Genomic DNA, 23,817 nt, shown 5'->3' on the forward strand with positions numbered 1-23,817 from the left:
ACATCCAATAATACTTCAAAAAACCTGAAAATTTGAATGTGTGCTTTACACAGTTCAAACAGGACACGCTGTGAAAGCTACCCTGTGAAGATTTCCCCTCTGTTTCTCTTCCTCTTACAGCCTTACTTCTCCAGACAGCCACTTAGCAGTTCCTTCTTTACCTACCCAAGGGGCTTTTTACGTATAGACAAATCCAGTGCAGACACTTCTTCCTTCCTGTTCCTTTCTCTCATGGCTATTATGGAATACCATCCCCAATGTCTTACTCTGAGGCTCCATCCATACCCAAAAGGTGCCTGTTGCTATGGGCATCTCAGAAGGTTCTGGCCAGTTCTGTGTTAATGACATTTATCTTTTTTCCTTAGAGAATAAGTAAGTTTGTCCAAATGTTATTCATAAGTCAAGAGGAGCAAAGCTAGGGAATCTTGATCCTTGGAATTTCTTAACAGACATGTGCCTCCATCAGGCGTGGGACCGGACACTGGTAGCTTCAGTGCTAGGAGGCTGAGGCAGGAGGGTCAAGAGTTTCAGGTCAGCCTGATCTACAAAGTAAGTTCCAGAACATCTTGAACTGCATTGTTAGATCCTGTCTGAAAAAACAAACAAGCAAAACAGAAAAAGGGGGGGGGGCACCCTTGCCAACCTTTCACGGTAGAGTAGATGTTGCCAATCTCAGGAGTAAACAGTATGTTTTGAGTTTACTATTTTTCTATTATGAACAAGAGTGAGCATTTTTTCTTCTGTGTGAGTCATTTAGAACCAAAGGGTAGTTTTAGTGCTTCACGGACTTCCTGTTGGGCTATTGATGGTTTTCACTTAGTTTGGTTTCTAAGCAAGTGTGTTAGCTGCTTCCTGAATTAATCCTCACAGGTTTCTTTATGGGGGTGATGGCTACCCCTACCTTATTTGAATTGATTTCTGTTTGTGGCAAGCACTGACAAGTCAGACAGTTGTTTATTCTCTTGTAAGACTTGGTTCAAGTTGAGTCTGAACACATCCAGGGTCCGTCCCAGCAGCTTTCTTCCCCATGGTTGGAATTTTTTCTTTTTAGTATGTTTGGGGTAAACAGCGACAACTGAGGCAAATCCCAGTTTTGCTCCCCCTCAAGCCCATTGGCTTCATAGCAAGCCATTTGGTAAGAAGAAAAAGTCAGAACATGGACGAAAGCTGAAGCCATCTATGTGCTGAAATTCACATCTTGTTAAGAAGTAGTTATGAGTCAGGCACTCTTCTCAACACTAAGAATGCGTGGTAGTAAACAAGAAAAACAGAACATTGACTTTGCGGCATCCAAACCACGCCTCGTCTTGAGTTACACATGAGAATGCCCTGGGAAGATTCATTATCCCTTTGTTCAAGCATAGAGGTGTTATTCAGGCACAAATATTTTTTAAAACTCTGTGGAGGGCTCTAAGTGAAGCCACCGTTGAAAACCACTGGTCTGGTCATACCTTAGAGAAAGCCAGGAAGCCGCAGCGTGTTGGGAAGAGGAAGTGGTCATGGAAAGTTTGATTAGGTTGAGTATGAACTACTACGTAATATTGACTTTAAAGAAGCATCCTCACCATGATGTTCAAGTTAAAAGCAATAAAACCAAAGATTGACATTCAGATATATAGGGAATATAGAGGTTAGATGAGCAATTAAAAATCACTTACAGACAAATATCAGGCAAATACAGAAAATGGTGCTTTCTCTAGGACAAATTGTCTAGTTTCTTAAAGAGGCTTAAAATATTCTTGGGGATAATTTTGAGACTCATTTAGGAAATCTAAATATGCAGTAGAAATTAGATTATAGGGATATTGTTGGATACTTTTCAGGGATTCTGGAATGTACTATATTATACTGTATACAATAAAATCCTTATTTTAGGAGATGATACAAACAAATGTATTTTAGGGGTAATAATACTCAAATATTTAAATAGTTCTTCGACAACACAAAATGAAGTTATACAGAATAAGAAGATCCACAGTCACACTTGTTTCTTCTTTTCTATTTTGTTTTGGTTTTAGATAGGAGCTCATTGTATAAGCCAGGCTGGCTTGAATTCATAATGATCTATTGTCTTGTGCCTCAGCCTCCCAAATGCTGAGGTTACAAGTGGGCATCATCATGCCTGGCTCGTCACACATAAAAAAGGAGATGTGTGTGTGTGTGTGTGTGTGTGTAGCTTTTTGAAATAGTCTCAGCTGCTTAGTGGCCTTGAACTCTTTATGTAACCAAGGTTAGCCTTGAACTCCCAATATTCCTGTACCTGCCTCTGACATGTTGGGATCACCTGACTTTTAAAGGAATCAGGGAGAGACTGAGGTATGAGGCATGAAAGAGACTGCTGGATAATTTTGGTAATTATATTTAATTAACTACTATTTATTGAATTCTATTTTCCAGAGTTTGCGCCCATGACTGGATGCATCATTTAACTTCATTTCCAAAACAAGCATTAGTTTAGTCTTTGACATGGTGTCGGGCGTGGGGGGTGGGAGGGTTGGTCTTAGACACGCCACTGAGAGTAGCCGAGAGGACTCTCTGCGCTGGGGTTTTATGCAGGTTCTTTCTCTTTCCATGGTGGGTGATCTCTGTCATTGTGCAACGTTGTCTGCCCCAGACTTCATAACCACTTGTGAAGGAATGGAAAGGACTTAGTTTTCTGTTTCCCTTGAGCTGTAGCACTTACTTGAAAGCGGGCCATTGTTTATGTGTCTGTTTTACACAAAGTGCATGCTCTCTGGAGTAAGGTCCATTGGGTCCGTAAGTAAAACTTTGTTCATCTTCAGTTTCCACTTCAGTGATGGTGGAGATAATGGTAGGCATGTATATGATTTTTATAAGATTAAGAATATTTATCAGGAGACCATGGAACAAAAATGATCATAAATGTTAACTGTGTCCCCTACCTTTTGTTGCATTTAACTTGGATGTCCCCAAAGGACCCTAGTTTATACCAAAAACAAAAACAAAAAAACCCTTAAGTTAAAATGATTGCATTGTTGGGTCCTGCAAGCATTCCCGTGGCTGTCAACTTGGCACCAGGCATTAAGACATCAAATCCCTAAAATCTACTAATATTGCACAACTAATGTACAGAAAGTTGCTAGTGTTAACCATTATGATTTATTAGTTTGTGCCAGCTATTTAAAGATTTTATGTAGGAACTGAAGATTAAGGTGTTGTCAGTATATTTCCGAAGTCAAGTAAAGGGTCTGGACAGATGGCCTGGCAGTTAAGACCAGTGGTTGCTCTCACAGAGGACCTGAGTCCAGTTTCTAGCACCCACAAAGTGGCTCCCAACTGCCTGTGACTTTAGCTCCAGGGATCTGCCACTCTGCCTTGTTACCTGATGATACCTGCACACGCTTACACAGAAATGAAAACTAAGTGTACTAAAAATAAAAGAAATATCAGCTGTTAATAACCCATCTGAGGGCTCTGAAGCTTCATCCTGTATGCGTAGAAGTGTATGAAGAAAGCCACAGGGAGAGGAAAGCGTAGGCTGATTCTTTCCTGCTCAGGTAAGGAATCCATCATTTGGGCTAGTATGTATAGAAAAGTGTAAATAATAAACCTGAGGACTCAGATTATTAAACATAGCAAACCATTGTCCCTTGAAAGCAAAGAAACAACTCCTTTTCCGATCCCTTGGGGTGTGCGAGACTGTGACCTTGATTGAAGTAAATTATGTGTGTCTGTTGGTGGGGAGAAATGAAGGGGTTGACAGTTCTCTCATCTCACATTAGACAAGGGAAAGGAGAGGCTCTCCTGAGTGAAACACAAAGGCCAGAGCCTCCTCCTGAGGTAGGCAACTGACCAAAGAAAGGGGGTGTGGTCAGCAGGGAGAAAGTGATAGGCAGTCATGACGGGAGGAAGAGGAGAAATTCCCTAATGCAAACAATGAAATTGCCAGCCTGCAGCAACTCTGTGCCTTAACATTGGTCTTTCTGCCTTAGATTCAGATCATGACACACAGGGCTTAAAACAGAAACAGATCTCACCTCGGCTCAGGTAGCAGAGCGCTTCCCACGGGCTTCCCACGTGGGCACCAAGCAAAGGCAGAGGCTTACAGTCTCTCTTTGAACCAGCAGGTATAGTCTGGCCCAGATACCGCTAGCCTGAAGCCTACGGCGGAGCCATGGTCCATTTGATCTATAATTACATCAGGCTATGGATAGGCTGGGGAGAAGAGAAGGAAGTATTCAGGGAAAGTGGATGGAAGGCCTGAACATAATACATAAAAAAGCAGTAATGTTTTCATGCGCGTGTTTACTAATTAAGCATTGGGTACCTGCTGTATGCCAAGTATTTTGTTATCAGAACAGGGTGCAGACAAGGCCATTGTCAGCTTGTGCCTTTTCCAATTATTCTGTTGAAATTCTCTCTTTAGCTCTCTCTCTCTCCCTTTCCTTCACTTTCCCTCCTTTTCTTCCTCTTTCTCCCTCTCTCCTCTCCCTTCTCCTCCCCTTTCTCTACTCCCCCCCTCACTTCCTCTATATCAGGCGGGTCTTGAGTTGTTTTCTCTGTATATGGTATGTCCTTGAACTTCTGATCCTTCTGTGTTCCAGTTTGTGAGTCCCTGGGATAAAATCAAATTCTTTCTCCATGCTGGGCAAGCAGCCTGCCAACAGGGCTACATTTCCAACCTGAGACTTTCACTCAGTCTCATTCTAATAGCAGATACCAAAATAGACATATAATTTTAGAGAGAGCATTAACATCCTCCAGAGATCCTGAAGTGCTTTTCATACTTAAAAACGAAGTGGGATGGCCCTCCCCTGACAAAATCCACCGCTAACACCTTCTCATCCTTCAGGTCTGAAAGCCAAGCAGCCTTCATTCCCAGCCTCCTCCAAGTGGGTCCCCATGAGAAGTACATCTCTGTCTCAGGCATGGGCATCTCTTTAAGGACTGATAATTTAGAAAAGACCCATTGCCTTCTGGGGTGGTCATTTCATGATGGTAGTCACTTTCTCTGCTTTCTCCTCAATGGTTTTGGTTAATGCCTTCTCCAGGGCCTGGCCTGCAGAAAACTTTTAGAAATGTCTGGAATTTAGGTGATCAACCACCCCCTGTTGAACCCATTCCTGAAGGTTTTTTTCTGAAGATTTGCTTTAAAACATTTGGGATTAGTGCCGGGGAGATGGCTCAGGAGGTAATGGCACCTGCCTCTAGTCTGGCAAACCCAGGTTGATCCCTAGAGCTCAGGAGGTGGGAGGAAAGAACCAAGTCCTACAAATGATGTCACATGAGAACCAAGTCACATGGGTTCCTCCACCCCATACACAAAATTAAGAAAAAGTGGTTTTGTTTTATTTTTCTAAGATATGAAATTCAGTATTAAACCTGGCTGGTCCCAGGCCAAGCAGGACAGTTAGTTGCCTGAGTGGCATGCAAATGCGTTGACTGAAGGGTTAATGTCACAAAACACTGTCTGTCACAGAAATTGAATATTAAGTCTGTTTTAACCAGACTAAAGCAGGGATGTTATCATGCCTTGGTTGGTACACTATGTTCTAGTCATTGCCTGTCATGAAGATCTGAGCTGTTACATTAACATTCAGAAAAATGCCTCACCTCTGTCTAGCATTTCACAAGGCAAGTTAACTGACTAGAGTGTCAATAATGTGGAGGGTAGGAATATTGCAGATCCATAGCCAAGTTACCTTGGGTTATCCTAGCTCCTACGTGGCAGCTTGTTGCCGATCTTTGTGTTTGACCAACAGCTTGCAACTGTTAGGTAAATTGTTTTGGATTAGCTTCCAGCAACCCAAAGCTAATAGTCTCATCAGATAGCACTAAGATCTATGGTTCCATGTCTATGCCCCAGTGTCTTAAAAAGGTGTTTTGATTTATGATTTACTTTGTTCTGATACTATAAAAACTCTACCGAACTATTAGCACATTGAAACAGGATGTTTATATTTACTTAAATTTACATTCCTGGATTATTGTTGCTTATATTTGGCTCAAAAGAAATTATCAATCAAATCCTCTGAGGCGAGAGCTATGGTTTTGTTTTTGCTTTTTGCTGTTTTGCGTTGCTGGGGCCTGAAGGAAAAGGGAAAGCACATTCCTAGGAACAGATCGGAGTATCCGTGAACACCAGTGTCACTATGCAGAAATGGGCCCTGAACAAAGCTGCACCCTCTCTCTCTGACACCAGCGGGGCTGGAGCAAGTCTGCCATTCCTGGGCCTTGTCAAGCCACTCAGTTATCATAGTCTTAGTCTGACAACTATGTGTGCAGTTCAGTTGGCAGAGGGCTTACCTAGCACGTTTAAAACCTTGGGCTGCATAAACTGGGCATGGTGGCACACACCTGCAGTCCTGGCACTAGGGAGGTGGAGGCAGGGGGATCAGATGTTTATCGTCAGGCTCTGTAGTGAATTCACAGCCAGCCAGGGTGACATGAAACCTGTCTCAAAATAAAATGCAAGCGAAGAAAACAAACAAACAAAAGGGTAGTCTTCACAGGAAGCCGCCATCTTTCACTTCACGTAGAATGCTGAGAATCTGAAACAATAGCTCTCTGAGCCGGTTGCTTGTGTTTTGCTCAAATCTGGCCAAAGTCCTTTTGAAATACTGCCAAAGTCTCTCCAGGTGAGACAGCGCTGTCTTTTCGTTTGCTCACCGGTTCTCCTGGTTTGTACTGCTTCCCGCCAGAGCTCTCCAGAACAAGTCTTGCTACCCTCTCTGCGAATGCCCCCTCCATGTTATTTTATCCCCCAGAGCATTTCTGCTTAGCAGGCCAGACACTTCCCCGTCCTTGAGACATGGGTGACCGCTCCTCAGTTTGGGATGAAAATGGTTTCATCATTATTGTGGCTTTCAGATCGTATGAGTGTGTGTGTGAGAGAGAGGTGTGGTGGGGGAAGGTGCCAAGGTACACAACCTCAGGGGTAGGTCTTTACCTTGTTTGAAACAGGGTCTCTTGTTTGCTCTTGAGTACACTGTCAGCTGGCCTGAGACCCACTGGCCCATCTCTTCTTTGGAGCAGTGGAGTTACAGATGTGAGTTCCCATGTCAGGCAATACACGGGTTCTGGGGATTCAAACTCAGGTCCTTGTGCTTATGAGACAAGCACTTTATCTGCCTACCCATCTTTGTAGCCTGGCTTCCACAGAAGGGGTGTGGGGCAGTGGTGAGTGGGAGACAGAAAGATAGAGAGGCTGGGGGAGGGGCAGAGAGAAACACACACACATGCACGCACACACGCAAGCACATGCATGCACACACAGAGGGCGAGAACTGTCCTGTAACGTTCATGGAGCTTTTTGGGCCCCTTGACTGTTAGGTTTCTCCCTCCAGTTTGTCGCTCTGTGACATTTTTTAGAGGCTGGCTTTGACAGTTGTTTTGTCTCATCAAGAGAAAGAGCAAAATTCATGTTCATTTTTATTTTGTTGTGTACTCTGAATCAGAAGGTTATGACTAAGTTTAAAGTGAGAGGGGCTAGGGCTAACCAAACATCTATTTAGAGATGTTTTTAAAACACTATGTCCTAGTTCAACTATTTTGGAGGAAAATGGCACTTATTAGTATTATTAGTGGAACATCAAGAAAGTTTGGGTTTATGACTTGTAACAGCTGGTGTTTGACTTTTCAACTGGGGTATTTAGGAAAGGAATTTGTTGTGAGTTTCTAATAAAACAACAAACAGAACATAAGGCAAATATTTTCCTTTTCTGTGGGGCTTTTGTCTAGACTGGGACATTTTGTTTTGTCCTCCCCCATGTATTTCTTGCTGTGAGAGAGAGGTGTTGAGTTCGTACCTCTGTAGAGAAGGCCTGGGCTTCCTCAGATTTTGTTACTTTAATGCTTAGGTGATCTCTTAAATCCCTGAGCCATGGTCCGGCTCAGACAACCTGCCTTTCTATTCTTCTCTTTCTGCCACAGCCATGTCCTTCCAGCCCATCTCCTACCCCAACACCTCTTCTTCGCTCTTACAACAAATCTAAAGTAGAGGCACCGTGCAAGCCATAGGGAGACAGAGCCTCAGCCAGCCTCCATTTTCCTCTCCTTCTTGACCACTCTTTCAGAGACAGCTAATTAGAGACAATTGTGTGGGTAATTGTAGATTCTAAAATTATCACCAGTTAATTCCAGGCCTTGGAAACATTAATCATATGCTAATGGTGTTATGTGGGAGATTTGACTTTCAAGCAGATTTCAGTCAAGAAGCCAAGCTCATCCATGGGCTAGCCATGTGTCACCGTGCCCATCACAGAGTGGGCCCCACACAGTCACATCAGAACACAAGAGGCGGCTAATGTGATAAACAAGTGAGGGCCATCACATTCTTTAATAAACTTGCGTCACATAAATTATCATTTTACACAGTGGCACCTGATGCAATTACCCGGACTACTGACAGGTACTTCAACTTAATAAATGTGATCAATCCATAAGTAGAGAAAGTTAAGAGACATTTTTTTAGCTTCATCAGTATATATTGTGTTTAAGTAAATATAGAATTTTAAGTTTATATAGTGTAGCTATATGGAAAAATCCAATTTTGATTATAAATTCTTCCATTTTTAAGGACTTCACAAAATAAAAATGTAAAGTATCTATTTCCTTGCATTCAAATGATCATTATCAGCACACTGTCAAATCTGCTGAAGTCTTTCTGAAAAGAATTGAATTCTACAGATTAAGTTAGAGCCTCATTGGCCCACCATACCCAGACTCAACTGGTCCCAGAGACAGATTTTCTCAGCCATTTGGAGAAAAACTTGACTTCTATGATCACTTCGTGGGAGTGAGTGTGTTTGTGTGTGTGTCTGAGTGAATGTTTGTGAGTGTGTGTGAAATACACTTACCACTGTGCTTTTCCATGCATAACAGCATCTAGATATATTGTGTTTGAATACTGGTTCTACTGATGAGATAATGTTTATCTACAAATCAAAATGAATTTTTGGGTATTGTCACTGATTTAACTTTACAGAACCAGCCAGAAGTCATTGCTTTAGACAAATTGCCTACTTTAGTGGTTCTCAACCTTGTTACTGCTGCGACCCTTTAGTAAGGTTCCTCACATTGTGGAGACCCCAACCATAAAATAATTTTCGTTGTTATTTCATTACTGTAATTTTGCTACTGTTATGAATCATAATGTAAATATTTGATATGCGACCCCTGTTAAAAGGTTGTTTGACCCCCAAGTTGAGAGCCACTGGTCTAATTGATTTAAAAGATGACACAATCTTCTGATTGGCTGCCTGACTCTATGTGAGAGATGAATCCTCAGGGATGAGTTTTCATAATAACAACAGCAGATGCTAGCTGAAGGAAGCCCTTTGACCACCACAATTTTGTGAGGTCTGACTAATAGAGTGGCCAGAAAACAATTACTTTATGGATAAAGATATTAAAGTGTTTATTCTTTCATTGCCTTAAACATTAAGTAAGACCATAATTGACCAGGATTAGCAACATTTAGAGAATTTCACTATGTCAGCAGAATCTAGAGAATTCTACATTGTCATGTCAACAAGAGTCCTTAGTGTTGACATCTGTTCTCAGTGTTTCATAACAAATTTTGCTTGTATAATGTAAAGGTAGCCCTACAGAATTACCCCTGCAGGGATAATAATTAGCAAGTCAAATCAGGTACTGTTTGAAGTCCTGACTTATTTCCGGGGCTTGGACAAGTGTAACTTTGCTATTATCTTGTTAGCCTTGGAAATATCATTTATTCTCTCTGGGACTCAATTTCTTCATCTCAGAAATGCTTTGATTGGTGGCATGAGGATTGGAAAGATTAGAAGAGTTGATAATTAATATTCCTTCCAGCTCTAAAATTGTCTTATTCTATTATTCATTTTTCTCCCTTCTTCCTTCTTACTCAGTGTTCTAGGACATAGAGTGATAATTAGTTAGAACTGAAGGGACCTTCTAGAAAAATAAGAAAGCTTAATATAAAAGGCGGTAAGTATCTCAAATATAAAACTCTCTTGTCATGCTTGGCCAAGTAGAGCGTTTGATGCAGTCCAGGACACATGAGGCCCTGTATCAAAATAAAACAACAGAAAGCTATCTTATTCTTAATTCAGAATGAATAACTCATTCAGAAGAAAACAGACAGATCTTGGCAACATAGAAAGCACAAATAAAGAAACACACCTGCTTTTCACCATAATGATTTATACGGTGAAGAATAGCCATACAAATTCAAACACAGTTACATTCCTGTTCAAAGTGGTGATATGCTGTAATCAAATGACACGTATTTATTAGGTGTTTCTTTGTCAGTGCTGAAAAGTATGCTGTGGTCCATTACATTATCAACAGAGATGCATTGCTCTTGTGATCAGGTCATGTTATATTAGTATTCGTTGTCAGTAGTTAGTCTAAGGAGAGACATTGTCTGTGTCACACATAACTTCTTTCTAACTATACATTTGAACTGGTAGGTAAGTAAAATGACAATGCTCATCAAAGCAAAAGCAGTAGCATTGCCTTTTGGCGGCTATTGTCTTCAGTAATTTTTAGAATTTTCACACGTCCTTAAAGGAACTGAAAAACTATCATATGTACGGTGGAATTTCCCGTGCAATTGTTACATTTTTGGAGGAAGTTTTGGGTCTGTGAGCTAAAGAGTGGCAGTGATCACAGCACAAGCGAGGGTATGTGAAAGAACCTTCCGGAAGTTGTCTTCTGTATTCAAGTCCTCCCACTTAGGCGTAAAGTCTTAGCAGGCTGGATAGAATCTTCTCACTGATCTCCTCCCTAAAACAATTAATAGATGGGAAAGAGTTTTGTAAACTGACTCATGTTGATAATGTTTGAAATATTCATTCCAAAGTCATTTGTCTCATCATAGAAATTCCCCCAAAGCAGCAAGACTTAACCTTACAGTCATCAAAGAATTGATGGCACTGGGCAAGGAGTCAGAATCATAAATAAATACATTTTCAGACCCGTCCTTCCCTGTTCTTCTTACCGTGGTCCAAGGATGTGAATGTTTGGAGCCCATTCCCACCTTTGTATTTCCAAGGAATTCCAACATGGCCATCTTCTAAGCTAGACTGGTCACCAACAGGTCACCAACTTTGGTCAAAGTGGGAAGAGGGCACGGAACCAAAGCACGTCAAGTAGTCTTCTTCCCCTTTGGCTGTAGGTCCTCAGACCATCAGGAAAGGGAAGTGATGGAAAACAACACAAAAAATCAAGGAAGGAAATAAGGGATTTTTTCTACGGCCTGGAGCCAAGTGCTCTCCTTGTCCTAAGGCCTTGGCACAGTAGTCTTCCCCTTGCATCCGAATGAGATTGCCGAGTTCAAAGGCAGAGGCCCCAGTAGGCGGGCCTTGTGCTCTCCACTGTCTTGGCCACACAGCTGCAGGGTTTCCTCCTCTATGGGGTCTGGAGGGGTGGGTGTTACATTCTCCTCCTTTCTCAGAAATCTCTTAGTAGTGAAACAGAAAGGACTTTCTTTGATAGGGAGTGGTTCGTCTGTTAAGTACTTTAGGTATCAGAGGGTTTTTTTCCCTTACTTTTTACCTGTTGAAGAAAAACCATCACTTTTGCCTGTCACCAAGAAGCCACTTTGAATACACGACAGGTTAACAAGCTGCAGAGTGATAGCCAGAGATGATTAGATGCAGTGTATCGGCACTTCCTGTGCTCGCTCTTCCTGGCGTTGCTGTACAAAATTTTCATCATCTTTCATCATGACGTAAGACAGGCATTGTAAACCGTCCTTCCTAAGAGCAGGTTTACCCATCTTGGTTTGAAAGCTGGAAGATCAGGCAGTGTCCAGGCTAACTGGAGACTAGCAATGTGGCCTGAACCTTTGTTTCTATCCATTTACAAACTGGAGCTCGGGGTTCACACCTTCAAGGGCCTGGATCCGCATTCCAGAGTGACCAAGAGAACAAATTAGTGAGGGTAGAATAAACACATTCTGAAGATTTACATGATGGTTTCATAAAGCTCTTAAAGATCCCTAACAACTCATAGTATCAGAAGATGCTGTGTGAGCCACCAGGGGGAAAGCGTTGTTCACAACGCTACCCGGTTGTAAAGTCTGTGAGCCACAGTGAAGATAGCCCCAGCTCTGCAATGGTGGCACTTAATATATGAACATAACCAGCAACTGTTTAATTGGACTTCTCAATAGGACAGAGCTTATGCCTAGTGCTATAAACCTAGCCATGAACCCATGTCTGCAGGGGTCATAGACTTTAGAGGAGATTCCACTACAATCATTTTGCTAAATTAATATTGCTTCCAACTGTATGCTAAATACTTATCCTTACACCATGGATAAGGACAAGTTCTCACCCCCTCATCAGAAAAACTTCTTTTTTTATAGTAGATGAATGCTACTCAACTAATCAAAATGGGGGAGGAAGCGATCATGAGGTTCCCAGCCTCAACTGGAGTGTGTGCAACACAATCCTTACACCTAAGGTCAGCAGGTAAAAGCACTTGCTATGAGGCCGGGTGGCCGTGGCGCACACCTTTAATTCCAGCACTTGGGAGGCAGAGGCGGGCAGATCTCTGTGAATTTGAGGCCAGCCTGATCTACAGGAGCTAGTTTTAGGACAGGCTCAAAGCTACAGAGAAACCTTGTCTCAAAAAACAAACAAACAAAAAACAAAACAACCCCCCCCCCCAAAAAAAAACCCATTTGCTATGAACTCTGACACTTGAGATCCATCTCTGCAATCCAGAATGGAAAAACTTCCAAAAGTTGTCCTCAGGCCTCCACAGCCATGCTGCGGCATACACACACTGACACACACACTGACACACACACACACACACTGGCTCTCTCTCACACACTGACACACACACACACACACACTGGCTCACACACACACACACACACTGGCTCTCTCTCACACACACTGGCTCTCTCTCACACACACTGGCTCTCACACACATACACACACATCCTCTAGTAATAAGCAAAATGAAATGAATTATTTAAAAAGGCAGAAGGTGAGCAGAAATGGAGGAAACAGAATGGAAAGGATTGCACAATGACAATTCAGCCTATGTTCTCATGGGATTCCTGCAGCAATAACATCGTTGTTCCCAAAAGGTGGGTTGAAAACTATACTGAATACAGCATTATGTAAGTTGGGATTTTTCTTTGGAAATGAAAGTGGCAAAAAGAAAGGAAGTTGGACTTGTACTGTTCATGACGATACTTGCACTTCTTTTGTGTACCTGAAGTGCAGGAGGCTTAGGAAAAGCAACCTTCCCTACATAGCTACGCAGTCTCCGTGGAGTGGAAATGTAACACGGGCCGCCAGCCTTTAGTGCTATGATGAGGTTCTGCTCTGCAGGGCTTTGTCTCAATCAGCTTGACTACTATTGTTGAGTTTATTAATATTTACATTTTTGTTATATTAATCAGGTGTGAGTGTGTGTGTGTGTGTGTGTGTGTGTGTGTGTGTGTGTGTGAAGTTGAAGGATTCAGTTCACTCTTTTCACCACGTGACTTCTGGGGATCAAATTCAGTTGGCCAGGTTTGGTAGCAAACACCTCTATCTGCTGGGTCATCTCACTGGCCCTCCAACATCTTTCAGGAGGACACAAATTGATTGCATGGAGTCAAAAGATCCGGAGGAAACTGTGAGGTATAGAAAATATAAGACACAGTTGAAACAAAATTACATACTGTGTTTTGAGCCAGCCAGCCAGCCATCCACCCATCCATCCATCCATCCATCCATCCATCCATCCATTTATTAAGCCAGTACACACTTATCAAGGGCTTATGTGTTGGTCAATTTGCTTACGGTAGAAACAGGGCAGGTAAACGCCCAGCTCTGCTCCCATGGAGCTCACATTTTATCAGGTGAGGGGAGAGACTCCATTATGAGAGTGTGGTTTGCCCTGTGTCCTGTGGTCTGTTTGTTAGCAAACACAGGATGGAAAGCTCAACCATGACTGAGGGCCTGCAGTCCTGCTCATTTGTCCTAATCCATTCCTCTTCACAGCGCAGAGATGCCAGAGGTAAACAAAAGACTCAGAGTTTTGAGAATAAACTGCTGGTCCAGGGAGACCCATCTATAGGAGAGCATAGGCTAGAGAGATAGGCAAGGGGACCTGCTAATGATTCTCCAGCCAGAGGACAGGCAATGAACGTTAGGTCAAGGTGGCGCCTTCCACTCCGGGAAGGAGACAGGCAGGGACCTTAGAGCAAGGGCTCTAATAATGCCAATTACAGCCGTACTGGATGGTTCATCAGTATTTATACGTTAACGGAAGCTCTCAAATCCTTCTTTTCTTACCCAGGGTCACAGCGCTGCCAAGTCTCCAGATCTTATACAATTTTCCTCCCACGGATCTCTTCCCCTCACTTCTTCGCTTACCTTTCTATGGCGCCTACAAGGGAAGTTTTGAGTCCCCCCCCCCTTTTTCTAAAATAGTTATCAGGTATCTGATGCTAGCTTTAAGTATGTGGTTACAATGATAAAACAACCTTCACTGAGGACTAGCCTCATGTATTAGAGGAGGAAAGTTCTCACACCTGTAATTTCAGTGACGGGCAGTTTACTTAGGGTTTGCCCTCCAGTAGCCAGTAAGCTTCAGAGGTCTGGGACCAGCAGGTCGCAGCTACCAGTGCGCCCCCAGCGTTTTGCACCGTATCTAGCACCCAGCAAGTACTCGGTTGTTCCTTCCGGATTTGGTACGAAAGTTACACGGACAGTAACCTACAGTTCATAATTATGATCATAGATACTGTACAACGAGTCGAGCCGGTATTTACAGGTAGAGCACACAGGCAAATGAATACACACTCGGGGACACATGACTGCACAAACAGCCGCGGGCAGCGGCACGAAGGAGGAAGCGCACGCCGGAGTGGGGCCAGCCCTGGCTGCTGAGACCCGCTGCGCCAGCAACCCAGCCTCCGAGGGCGGCGTGGGCGGCTACGGCCGCAGCGTCACGGGAGTCCCAACCCGCGGGGGCCCGGCAAGTCCCAGAGCGCCCGCTGCAGGGCGGCGTGGGCGGAGAGCGGCGCCACGATTGGCCAGTGAGGATGGGCGTGGCCAGAGGCGGGGGCGGGCCGCCGGCGGCAGGAGGCGGGCATTCAGGAGCAAGGGGGTGTGCGCGACTGCGGCTGGAGTTTCAGTATAAACAAGGACCCCGACTGGATCGGCGGGTTTTTCCTTTCTTCTGCGTTCGGTCCTTCCTGGTCCTGAGCTCGCCTTTGGGGGCGCCGCGGTACAGCAGCCAGGAGGCGGAGGCCCGGGGCCGTGTGCGGGTAGGTGCTCCGCGGGCCCCCACGGCGGGATGGAGGGAGCGGGCTGCACGGAGCCCCGGGGCTGCGTGGATGCTGCTCCCGGACCCAGCTAGCTGCCCAGTGCACCCGGCGTGGCTCGAGGTCCCCGGTTAGCGAGCGCCGGCGGAGCCAGGGACCTAGGAGTTCCCGCGCCCGCTGCTTTCGTGCCGGAGGCTGCCGCGGTCCCAACAGGTGCGGAGCTGAGCGCCGGGGACCCGGGGATCCGTGGACCCAGTGCTGCGCCTCGCCCCAGTGCCCAGCCAGGCCTTCTGTTTAGAGATCTTGTTAGATCTTGAGGGTTTGTCTGAGTTGGAGTGGCATTCATCCTTTTTTGCTTTCCTTCTAAGCTTCCTGTGCACACCTAGGTTGTTTCCATATACTTTGGGCTAGTTTCCTGGGGTGTTTGTGAGTGTACCGACTGTTGTTTATTTTTGTTGCTGATTCCTTATAATCTAAGGTCTGACTTGTAGAAACAGACAGGGAAATAGAAGTCTTGTATTTCCCTGACTCTTATGCAAACTTGAACAAGTAGCCTGGTTTTTTGTTTGTTTGTTTGTCTTGTTTTGCGTTTGCCTTTGGACCAGATGAGTTGCCTTCGGACACTAGCCTGGGTTATACTAACGTGGTTTAGGGTACCTGGAAGCTTCGTGGGCTGACAGCGTGAGGGAGGCGCCTCTTTATTGGAGAGCCCTGAGAGCAACTTCTGGACTCTACTAGAGAAAAGGGCAAATGGGAAAACAGAGGTGTGCGCGCCTCTGTGTGTGTGGTAGATTTGACTATTGCTTGCCACCATTCAAATTGATGCAGTTCAGGCAAAGCTAAACACCGTGGCTAAGCCCTCTGATAGATAGTGCGGGGAGATGGGGGTGGACCGGTGTGGTAAACAGCGCCAGAAGAGCATCTAGGCTGCAGTTTTCTCTTCTGAATGTAAATGTACCACTTTGCAGATGAATTTGCGGGGTCTGGTGCATATGAATAAATATGCACGCATACTTGTGTATGTATGTTTGGGTGAACGCGTCTCCAAGGAGTCCTTCGTCAGCAGCGCCATGTGACAATGGTCAGGAACTGCTGGTGTGCGTAGATCTATATTTAGCCCTGATGGTGTCTCACAGGGAGGACGGGTCTCGAGCCCGGAGGATAAAGCGGGAAGAGGCTAGGGATCAGGGTACCGAGCTCCTGGCTGTTGTCGGGCCCAGTCAGACTCAGGTGGGTAAATAATTATTCTTTCGTCCTGAGCACAGTAGCTGGAACGTGGCCTGTGGTGACCGTGCCTTAATCTGCGCATAGTTGTGACCAGGGTGGTCAGCCTATGCAAAGAGGATTAAAAACCAAGATAGTGTGTAGCCGATTTGAGGATGCAGGAGGAGATTACTGGTAATGTGGCATTCAAAGCACAAGGAGAACTGATTTTTTTAAGGATTTTTTTTTTGACTGTTGAGGATATATAGAAGAAAAATGACAACCCCAGTTAAATAGTATTATTCATTAATGACATTTTTATTTGGGGCAGGGAGCAATGTTTGAGTCACTGAGGACCCAGGGCACTTTTGACAGAAGTCAGCGGTCACAAACAGTGCTGGCTGCTTTATCCCTTTCAAGTAGACTTGCTGACAGGCATGAGATACCATCAACCTCTGGTGAGCAAGTCACTTCCCTGTGTCAGTCAATCCTTTGTTTTCCTAGAGGTGCCAGCCCTTCTGGATACCAAGAATACTGGCCTTGGACTTGAGGCCTGTTTGGTTCTTAGAATTTATTTCAGCTTTTCCCCATAGCATGAGCTACACTATACATGGTGTCTGTGTACCACATGCTGTGTCCTGCCTGGTGGAAAAGAGAATCAACAGAATGTATCCGCATTGTCTTTTTCCTAACCTTAGCATCTAATCTATTTTAAGTATATGTAACTAAATATTGCTAAGTATTCATTGTTTATCGTAATATTCCTTGTACCATTATTAACATCTCATTCTTATAATCTAACATTGACCTCGCTGTTTAATGGAGTACAATAGGCCAAATTGAACCGGTTAAATACCACTCATCTAAAGGAAAGAGAATAGGTAAGAAAATAGGGAGGAAGATGTGGGCCAAGAGGACCTATACAGACTAGGTGGGGTCCCCAGTCTAGTACAGAAAGCCATGGGACTAGCCTGTTCAGTCTCCAAAGGCTACTTACTTAGAAGACCTGAACTTGCAATATTGGGATGACCTCCAAGGAGAATACTTGGAAAGGAGATAGGGAAAGAAGGGTTCTAGGCCTTGCCTGGGAGAAGAGTTAGGAAGCCCAGGCAAGGGTTGAAGAGAATCTTAATTCTAATGGCACAAATAATGAGAAAATAAATGAGAAGATTTTAAAGAGGTTTTGTGGATTCTTAAAATTGGCTAATTGTACCGTTGAGGATTTGAGGGGTTTAGTAATTGAATTTAAGTATTGTCTATCTCCACCCCTTTTATTATTCCAGAACACGCTGTATTATATTGTTGGCCATCTTTTTATTAATTCATTAGTTAAGCCTACAAAAATTAGACCTGGGCAGGCAGTGCTCCTTCTAAAATGACAGTTGTAGCTTTGCAGAGCTCTGCCCTGGAAATGAGAAGTTGGGGTTTGGGTAGATGGGGAGCCCCAAAAGACCCACACCTTCTCTAAGTAGCTGTGGTATCTGTGGGGTGGGCGTTGGAAGGATATGGGTCTCTGGTGTCTCTGTGGCAGCTGGTTCATTTCGTTTCTGTGCCCTTCATCCATCCGTAGGAGAGAGGGCCATGCCAGCGTGGGATAGCCTGTTAGCCGTGCAGGTGTTTCCTGAGCACATGGGACACGAAAAGGGGCAAGTAACACTTGCTTTTCGGTGGATTTTCATAGAAATTTAGTATTTTCTTGAATTGCCTTTTTTGATTTTTTTTCTTCTTCATTTTAGGAATACTTAAGATTACTAATTATCAGTAAAGTGGGGCTAGAAAATTTTTCATGGCTTATTAACTCGTCTACTAATTGTCAATTTCTCTTTTACCAATCAGTTTTCATAGGTTTATGTGTTTATATTTTTCTCTTGAGGTAAATATATACCCAGGAATGATCCAGTTGCTTTAAAATGTGTTACAGAACCCCGATGTGAAAGTTTGACACAAACAATTTAGTCGTGTGGAAAGGAAAACGTGTTGTAGATCATTAACCTTTTTCAACTTATCTAAAAGAAAAAAACATTGAAGGGGAAAAATCCATAGTTTTTAAGAACTTAGAGTCCAAAAAAAAAAAAAATAAAAATCCCAGTTACCATGTTACATAATTAAATACAAAGAAAAATAATCTTGGCTTTTTACAAATGCCTCTACCAAGTATCAAGCCATTTCCCTGTTGAAACAAACTGGACACAGAAAAGTAAAATATCTTAATAAAAGTTATCCCCTGTGATGTTTCCTGATTTAGCTTCAGATTTGTCATATATCTTATAATCCCAGCATGTCTGTGCTGTTTAGTATGGCAGCTTCTAGTTGCATATAGATCTTTACATATAAATATGCTTAAGTTGAACAAAATTGCATACTTCTTGATTGTCTGTCTTTCCCCCCTCTGTTTCTTTCCATCTTGTGCTGGGGATGAAACCCAGGGCCTTGTGCATGCTGTGGAAGCGCTGAGCCACCAAGTCACTCTCTAGCCTACTCTCTGCCTGTGTGAAGTGCCCTTTGGTCGCTGTGGCCAGTGGTGGCTATCAGAGAGCCAAGAGGAGGCGCGTCTTCTAGGAGTCCAGCCCTTCTGGTAGTAATGATTTGGAGATGAGTTTTACCCATCTATGACTATGAAATAACTGATTCTCATCACAGATGGGCGCCTGAGACATCAGGAAATAGATCCGTTGGGCACTGCCGGCTAGTACAGCACGGGCGGTGCCCCTTCCCCGAGTTCAATACGTGCTAGGATCTTCACATTTCCCCCAGTACTGTAGCCGCCCTTCTCTTGTTTTCCTAAACCAGCCCCAGCTGGTAGTGCTGGGAAGCGCCCGCTCTGTCAAAGACAGGGAGCCACGCGCCACCTACTGCTAAGATCGAGAATTGCAAGGATGCTGTAGATGGTACAGGCTTTTTAGGCGTGAAGAATGTCAGCATGGCCTGGCTTGCCTTCCCACACACCCAATAGGAAGGATTTCAGTGACACCCCAGGCCTATTCAGAGTTGCTGCCACTGTCCCATGACAGAAGATCACGAATCTTATCTGTGTTGTTCTTCCAACAGAAAATTGTAACTAGTTGAGTCAGAATTCTTTTCCATCACCAATTAGGGATTAGTTAGAAAAATAAATCCTAGTTAAGCATAAGAGCTGATAAAGCAAAATGTAAATTTGAGTTGTATGTTTGGGGGTGCGGAGCACGTGGCAACTCAAGTCAGGAAACACCGCCATTCCTTTGCAGAGGAAATATAGGTTCGGTTCTCAGCCCGTGTTGGCTCAGACAACTCTAACTCCAGGGATCTGCTGCCCTCTGCAGGCCTCCTCAGGCACCACCCCCACGTACACGTTAATAATAAAACTTTAAATAAGCTATTTTTTTTTTCTCTTTTAACTAGGAAATGTACTGAGCGTTGGGATTCAATTCTCAAAGCCGCACACTGCGGAGTTGCTTCCGTGTATTCTGCCTTTCTGCTCTCATCTGTGAACTTCTTAACTTTCTCTCGTCTTTCTCTCAGCCCTGTGTCTTCTCCCTGCACAACCTCTTTTCCTAAGACGATTAGAGGAGGAGCAGCATCCCAGCTTTCAGAGATCCTCTCTGAGGTCTCTGCTGAAAGGGCTTCTCAGTCTAAGGAAAGAATCGAGATTATCATCTTGACATTTCCAAGCTTAGAATAAGCCACGCTTTAGATAGCGTCAGAGGCTCACCTTTGGCATGCCACCCGGGCTCAGCTCCACAGTCACCGGAGCCTTCAGTCTGTCTGCATTCCCAAGTCTTGTGTCACACAAGGGAAGCTGTCGGTCTAGGAGGGTGCTAGGAACTTTTACCCAGCGTCTGCAGTGTCAACTGAGAAAAGAAGAGTTGTCCAGTGTGCAGATCCTGAAGCTCAAAGTTTCCGTGGAATCTAGACAGGAGTTGAGAAAGGTCAAATTCCAGGTACTAAATGGAATCTTTTCCCACTAAACAAACACACTTTCAAGGTTCAGCTGAGATAAGGAGAGCTTTGCCTACATTTTTTTTTTTTTAAGTCAGGACACTTGTCTAGCATTTAACTGATGCTAAAACACTGTAATCAGTGTAGAGCTGTTGGGTTTATAAACACTGCGCCCTGTGGTGACGCAGGGTGAGTGGAAAGTGCTTTTCTCTGCCCTGCACATTTTCTATTTTCTCTTGAGACGGAAGGATCACTGACGTGCTGCTCTAGGAAAGGTTGTCAGAGCGTCTGTCACAGAAGTCAGGGTGGCTTTTGATGTGGCTCCACGCCCATCCATACCCCAGCCTCCTTCCCAGATGGAGTTCTCACCTGACACCACCTCCTCCCCAGTGCACCTGTTTCATCGTAAACACCACTGCCAAAGCAGTTGCTAATTCAGACACAATCTGCCGGTCAGGGAAAGGTGGCTTTTCATCTGGAGCTTTGGTTGGTCTGAAGCCATTCGACATGCCTTTCAGATCAATTCATCCTGTAAATCACCCACAGCCGGCCCTTGCTTTGGGATCAATGTCAGGGTCATCTTCAGGGTCTTTGGAAGAACATGATCTATGCTTGTGCACAAATTAGCAGCCCCTGTAAGATGTCTGTCAACTGACTTCTGTTTCCCAAGTCAATTTTAAGAAGGAATATTTGTCTACTCTGCCTGGCTTCGGTGTGTCTTGTTCCTGCTGGAAGCGTTTCCAGCGTAACTTATAACCTGTGGGCTAGCTTTAGTGCTCAGAAAGGCATTTTTTTCTTCATCCTAGTTTATCGTTTCATAAAATAAAATCTATTTCTTGTTGTCTTACTATGCCTTCTACCCAGAGTGATGCCCCACTGGGCCAGGGAGCCCATTTCAGGAACTCTGCCCTTCAGACCTGCCATTCTTGTGTTCTCTTTAACTCAGCTGAATTGGTACTACACACACATACACACACACATATACACACAAACATGCACATATGCACATGCACATATACATGCACACACATAAACATTTATACACACATACATATATACATACACACATGCACACACATGTACACACATACATACACACACATACACACATATGCATACACGCACATACAGTCACACACGCACACACACTTGATTTAGAAGGAGCTAGTTCTGAATGTCTTGGAGAAAGGTTCCCTGTCGTTCCAGCTCACTCTCCTGCTTTGCAGTAGGCATAAGACATCTAGGCTCCACGCTAGGCCAGCGCCCTGTGCTGGACAGGAGCTCCAGTAGTGTCTATGCAGACATGTCAGCGCATTTATGTGGGCACAGCAGCAGAGAGGTGTGGATTTCTTCAAAAAGATCTGTTCCATTAGCTGACTAGGATGTATCTTGAATTTCAAGCAACCAACCTAGAAATGAAACTCTCTAAGGTGAGAACAGTTTTCCAGTCTGCAGTGTAGGTTAAGTAGTGATTGAATCGCCAACAGGTTTTTTTGTGTGTCTCATACAGATTTCCTCTTCAAGGGAATTAACTCTTTTTATGTATTTATTAGGTATAAATCGAGCCAGGATTTAACTAACTGCTGTCATACACTATAATTCTGAAGTAATCTCTGTTTCCTAAGCAAGGTGTTTGGTTAGCAGGTCCCCGTTTATGAGTATACTGGACAGGACAGATTTTCCTTTTCTTTTTTCTTTTTTCTTTTTTTTTTGGATCTAGGCTTTTTATTTGATAGCTTATAGTATCTGGGAGAGGTATTGCCTCCCTCCCAATTTTCAGGTAGCTCCATTTTAATTCCCTTTATACATGTATTTAATTTAGGATGATTCTACATTAGTAGGCTTCGATTTTTCATAAAGGGAAAAGGAATGGACATTGGAGGGGCTGGTTTTACGTTAGAAAGTGTGTGAAGGAGTAAGCACATGAACCCTAGTGCCAGAACCCATTAGTCACGATGACCGTACAGCAGAGGCAGCAGACCTGCAGTGAGCCGGAAAGATGGATGGGAGCCAGAGGGTGAGAGCAACTTCTTGCCTGGATCTTCCTCGAGGAGTCATTGGCAAGAAGTTCCTGGAGATGGTGGAGCCCAGGGCTCAGGCAGTCTCTGATTCTTATGTCTAGTACATTAGATACTGAATTTATTTGCTTGACAATTCACAATCTTATTTCATCTTCTGGGCTCCACTTTTCAGTCCCAGACCTGAGCCTAATGGAGTGGGAGACCTTGATGTGGAAGGTGAATGGTGCTGAACGGACCCTAGCTGTAGATGTGGGTCACGGGACCGGGAATGCTTGCGAGAAACCAAACCTTTGTGCCTTTTCTTCTTAGGTATTTAAAATTAAGGTTCCAAACAGTACCTTCTGTACTGCTCTGCCTCCTTTGTACTTATCTCCTAACTAGGTGGTGAGACTTCCAGAAAACTCCTGCATTGGCTGCTCGCTAGGGACGGTCTAGAATGAGTGATGGCCACTCTGTCCCATGGTCTATTGTCAATGGCTCAGTACAGCTTTCTTTGGCTGGTAATCTGTGAGTAAATACAGGGAAATACCTCTGCATTTCATGGAGCCATGGGCACAGGTTGAGCCATCTACTCTACAACGCTGCGCTCTTTCATATGCTGCTTAAGTAAGTCAACGGAACCCCTTTATTCTGGCTTCCCATGCCCCCCAGTTGTAAAGAGAGTGTGCTTCTTGAGGCACATACTGGAACCTCTGAACTTCCTGTCTGGATGGATCTGTGTATTGATCACCAAAGTCAGACGCTTAACTACTACTCTTAGCAGTGTGATTGTATTTTAATAAGAATAATTCGTGATTTTAACATATCTTAGAAATAAGAATATATGCAGAACATGTAAAACATATAAATCATTCTAATAGCATACAATTTGGGGCAAAATGTTGGGGTTTTCACTTTATGGCTATATATTAGAAATTCTAAGCCTATTTTAAATGTAATCTAAGTAATATAATAAAATTTGTCCCCGGGATCTGGAGACCTAACTTTGAAGTCCTAATTTACCTGTTACTTTGTATGTAATCCCAGGCAAGTTACTGTAGTCTTCTTATGTGTGTGGGGGGAAGCAGGGAAGGCATGGAGGTGGGAGAGACAAAACAAAACAGGATGTCTGTCACAAATGGATGTAAAGAAGGATTATAAGAATTACCAGAGGGCAATCCAGAAAGACATCTGTAGTCAGGAAACTCTGAACAAGAGAAGTCAGTGAGGTTCCCAGAGCCCTGCCTGCATGTCCCTCTGGAGGGACAACTTCATGGCTGGGGGGGGGGGAGTTCTATGGAAATGAGCCATGGAAAGTAGATGACTTTCCTAGCATCTGAGATCACAGAGGGCAGAAGGGTCACTGTGAAGAGAACAGGGCTTGGAGATGACGGACAGAGGCATGGGTCTGAGCCCAAGGCGAGAACTAAGTAATACGTCCCTTGTGTATAGGTCTCGTGTCATGATTGGATCTCA

At 44.0% G+C, this 23,817-nt stretch overlaps 1 protein-coding gene across 7 annotated transcripts in view; it reads left to right on the top strand.

The window, feature by feature from the left end:
• Rasgef1b (RasGEF domain family member 1B) overlaps positions 1-23,817 on the top strand; it is a 515,623-nt gene that overhangs the window by 464,533 nt on the left and 27,273 nt on the right. The window contains exon 1 of one of the 7 annotated variants that reach the window (XM_041671330.1): positions 14,941-15,226. The exons of 5 other annotated variants lie outside the window; for them this stretch is intronic. In XM_041671330.1, the coding sequence (XP_041527264.1) occupies positions 15,002-15,226 (225 nt within the window). In that variant the 5' untranslated portion in view covers positions 14,941-15,001. Of the gene's footprint in view, positions 1-14,940; positions 15,227-16,379; positions 16,454-23,817 lie in introns of those variants that run through there. One more of the 7 variants, XM_041671335.1, reaches the window with a different exon arrangement.

This window comes from Microtus oregoni, unplaced genomic scaffold (assembly GCF_018167655.1).
Source record: "Microtus oregoni isolate MIOR12 unplaced genomic scaffold, Mior012 000021F_ref0000039, whole genome shotgun sequence".
NCBI lineage: Eukaryota > Metazoa > Chordata > Mammalia > Rodentia > Cricetidae > Microtus > Microtus oregoni.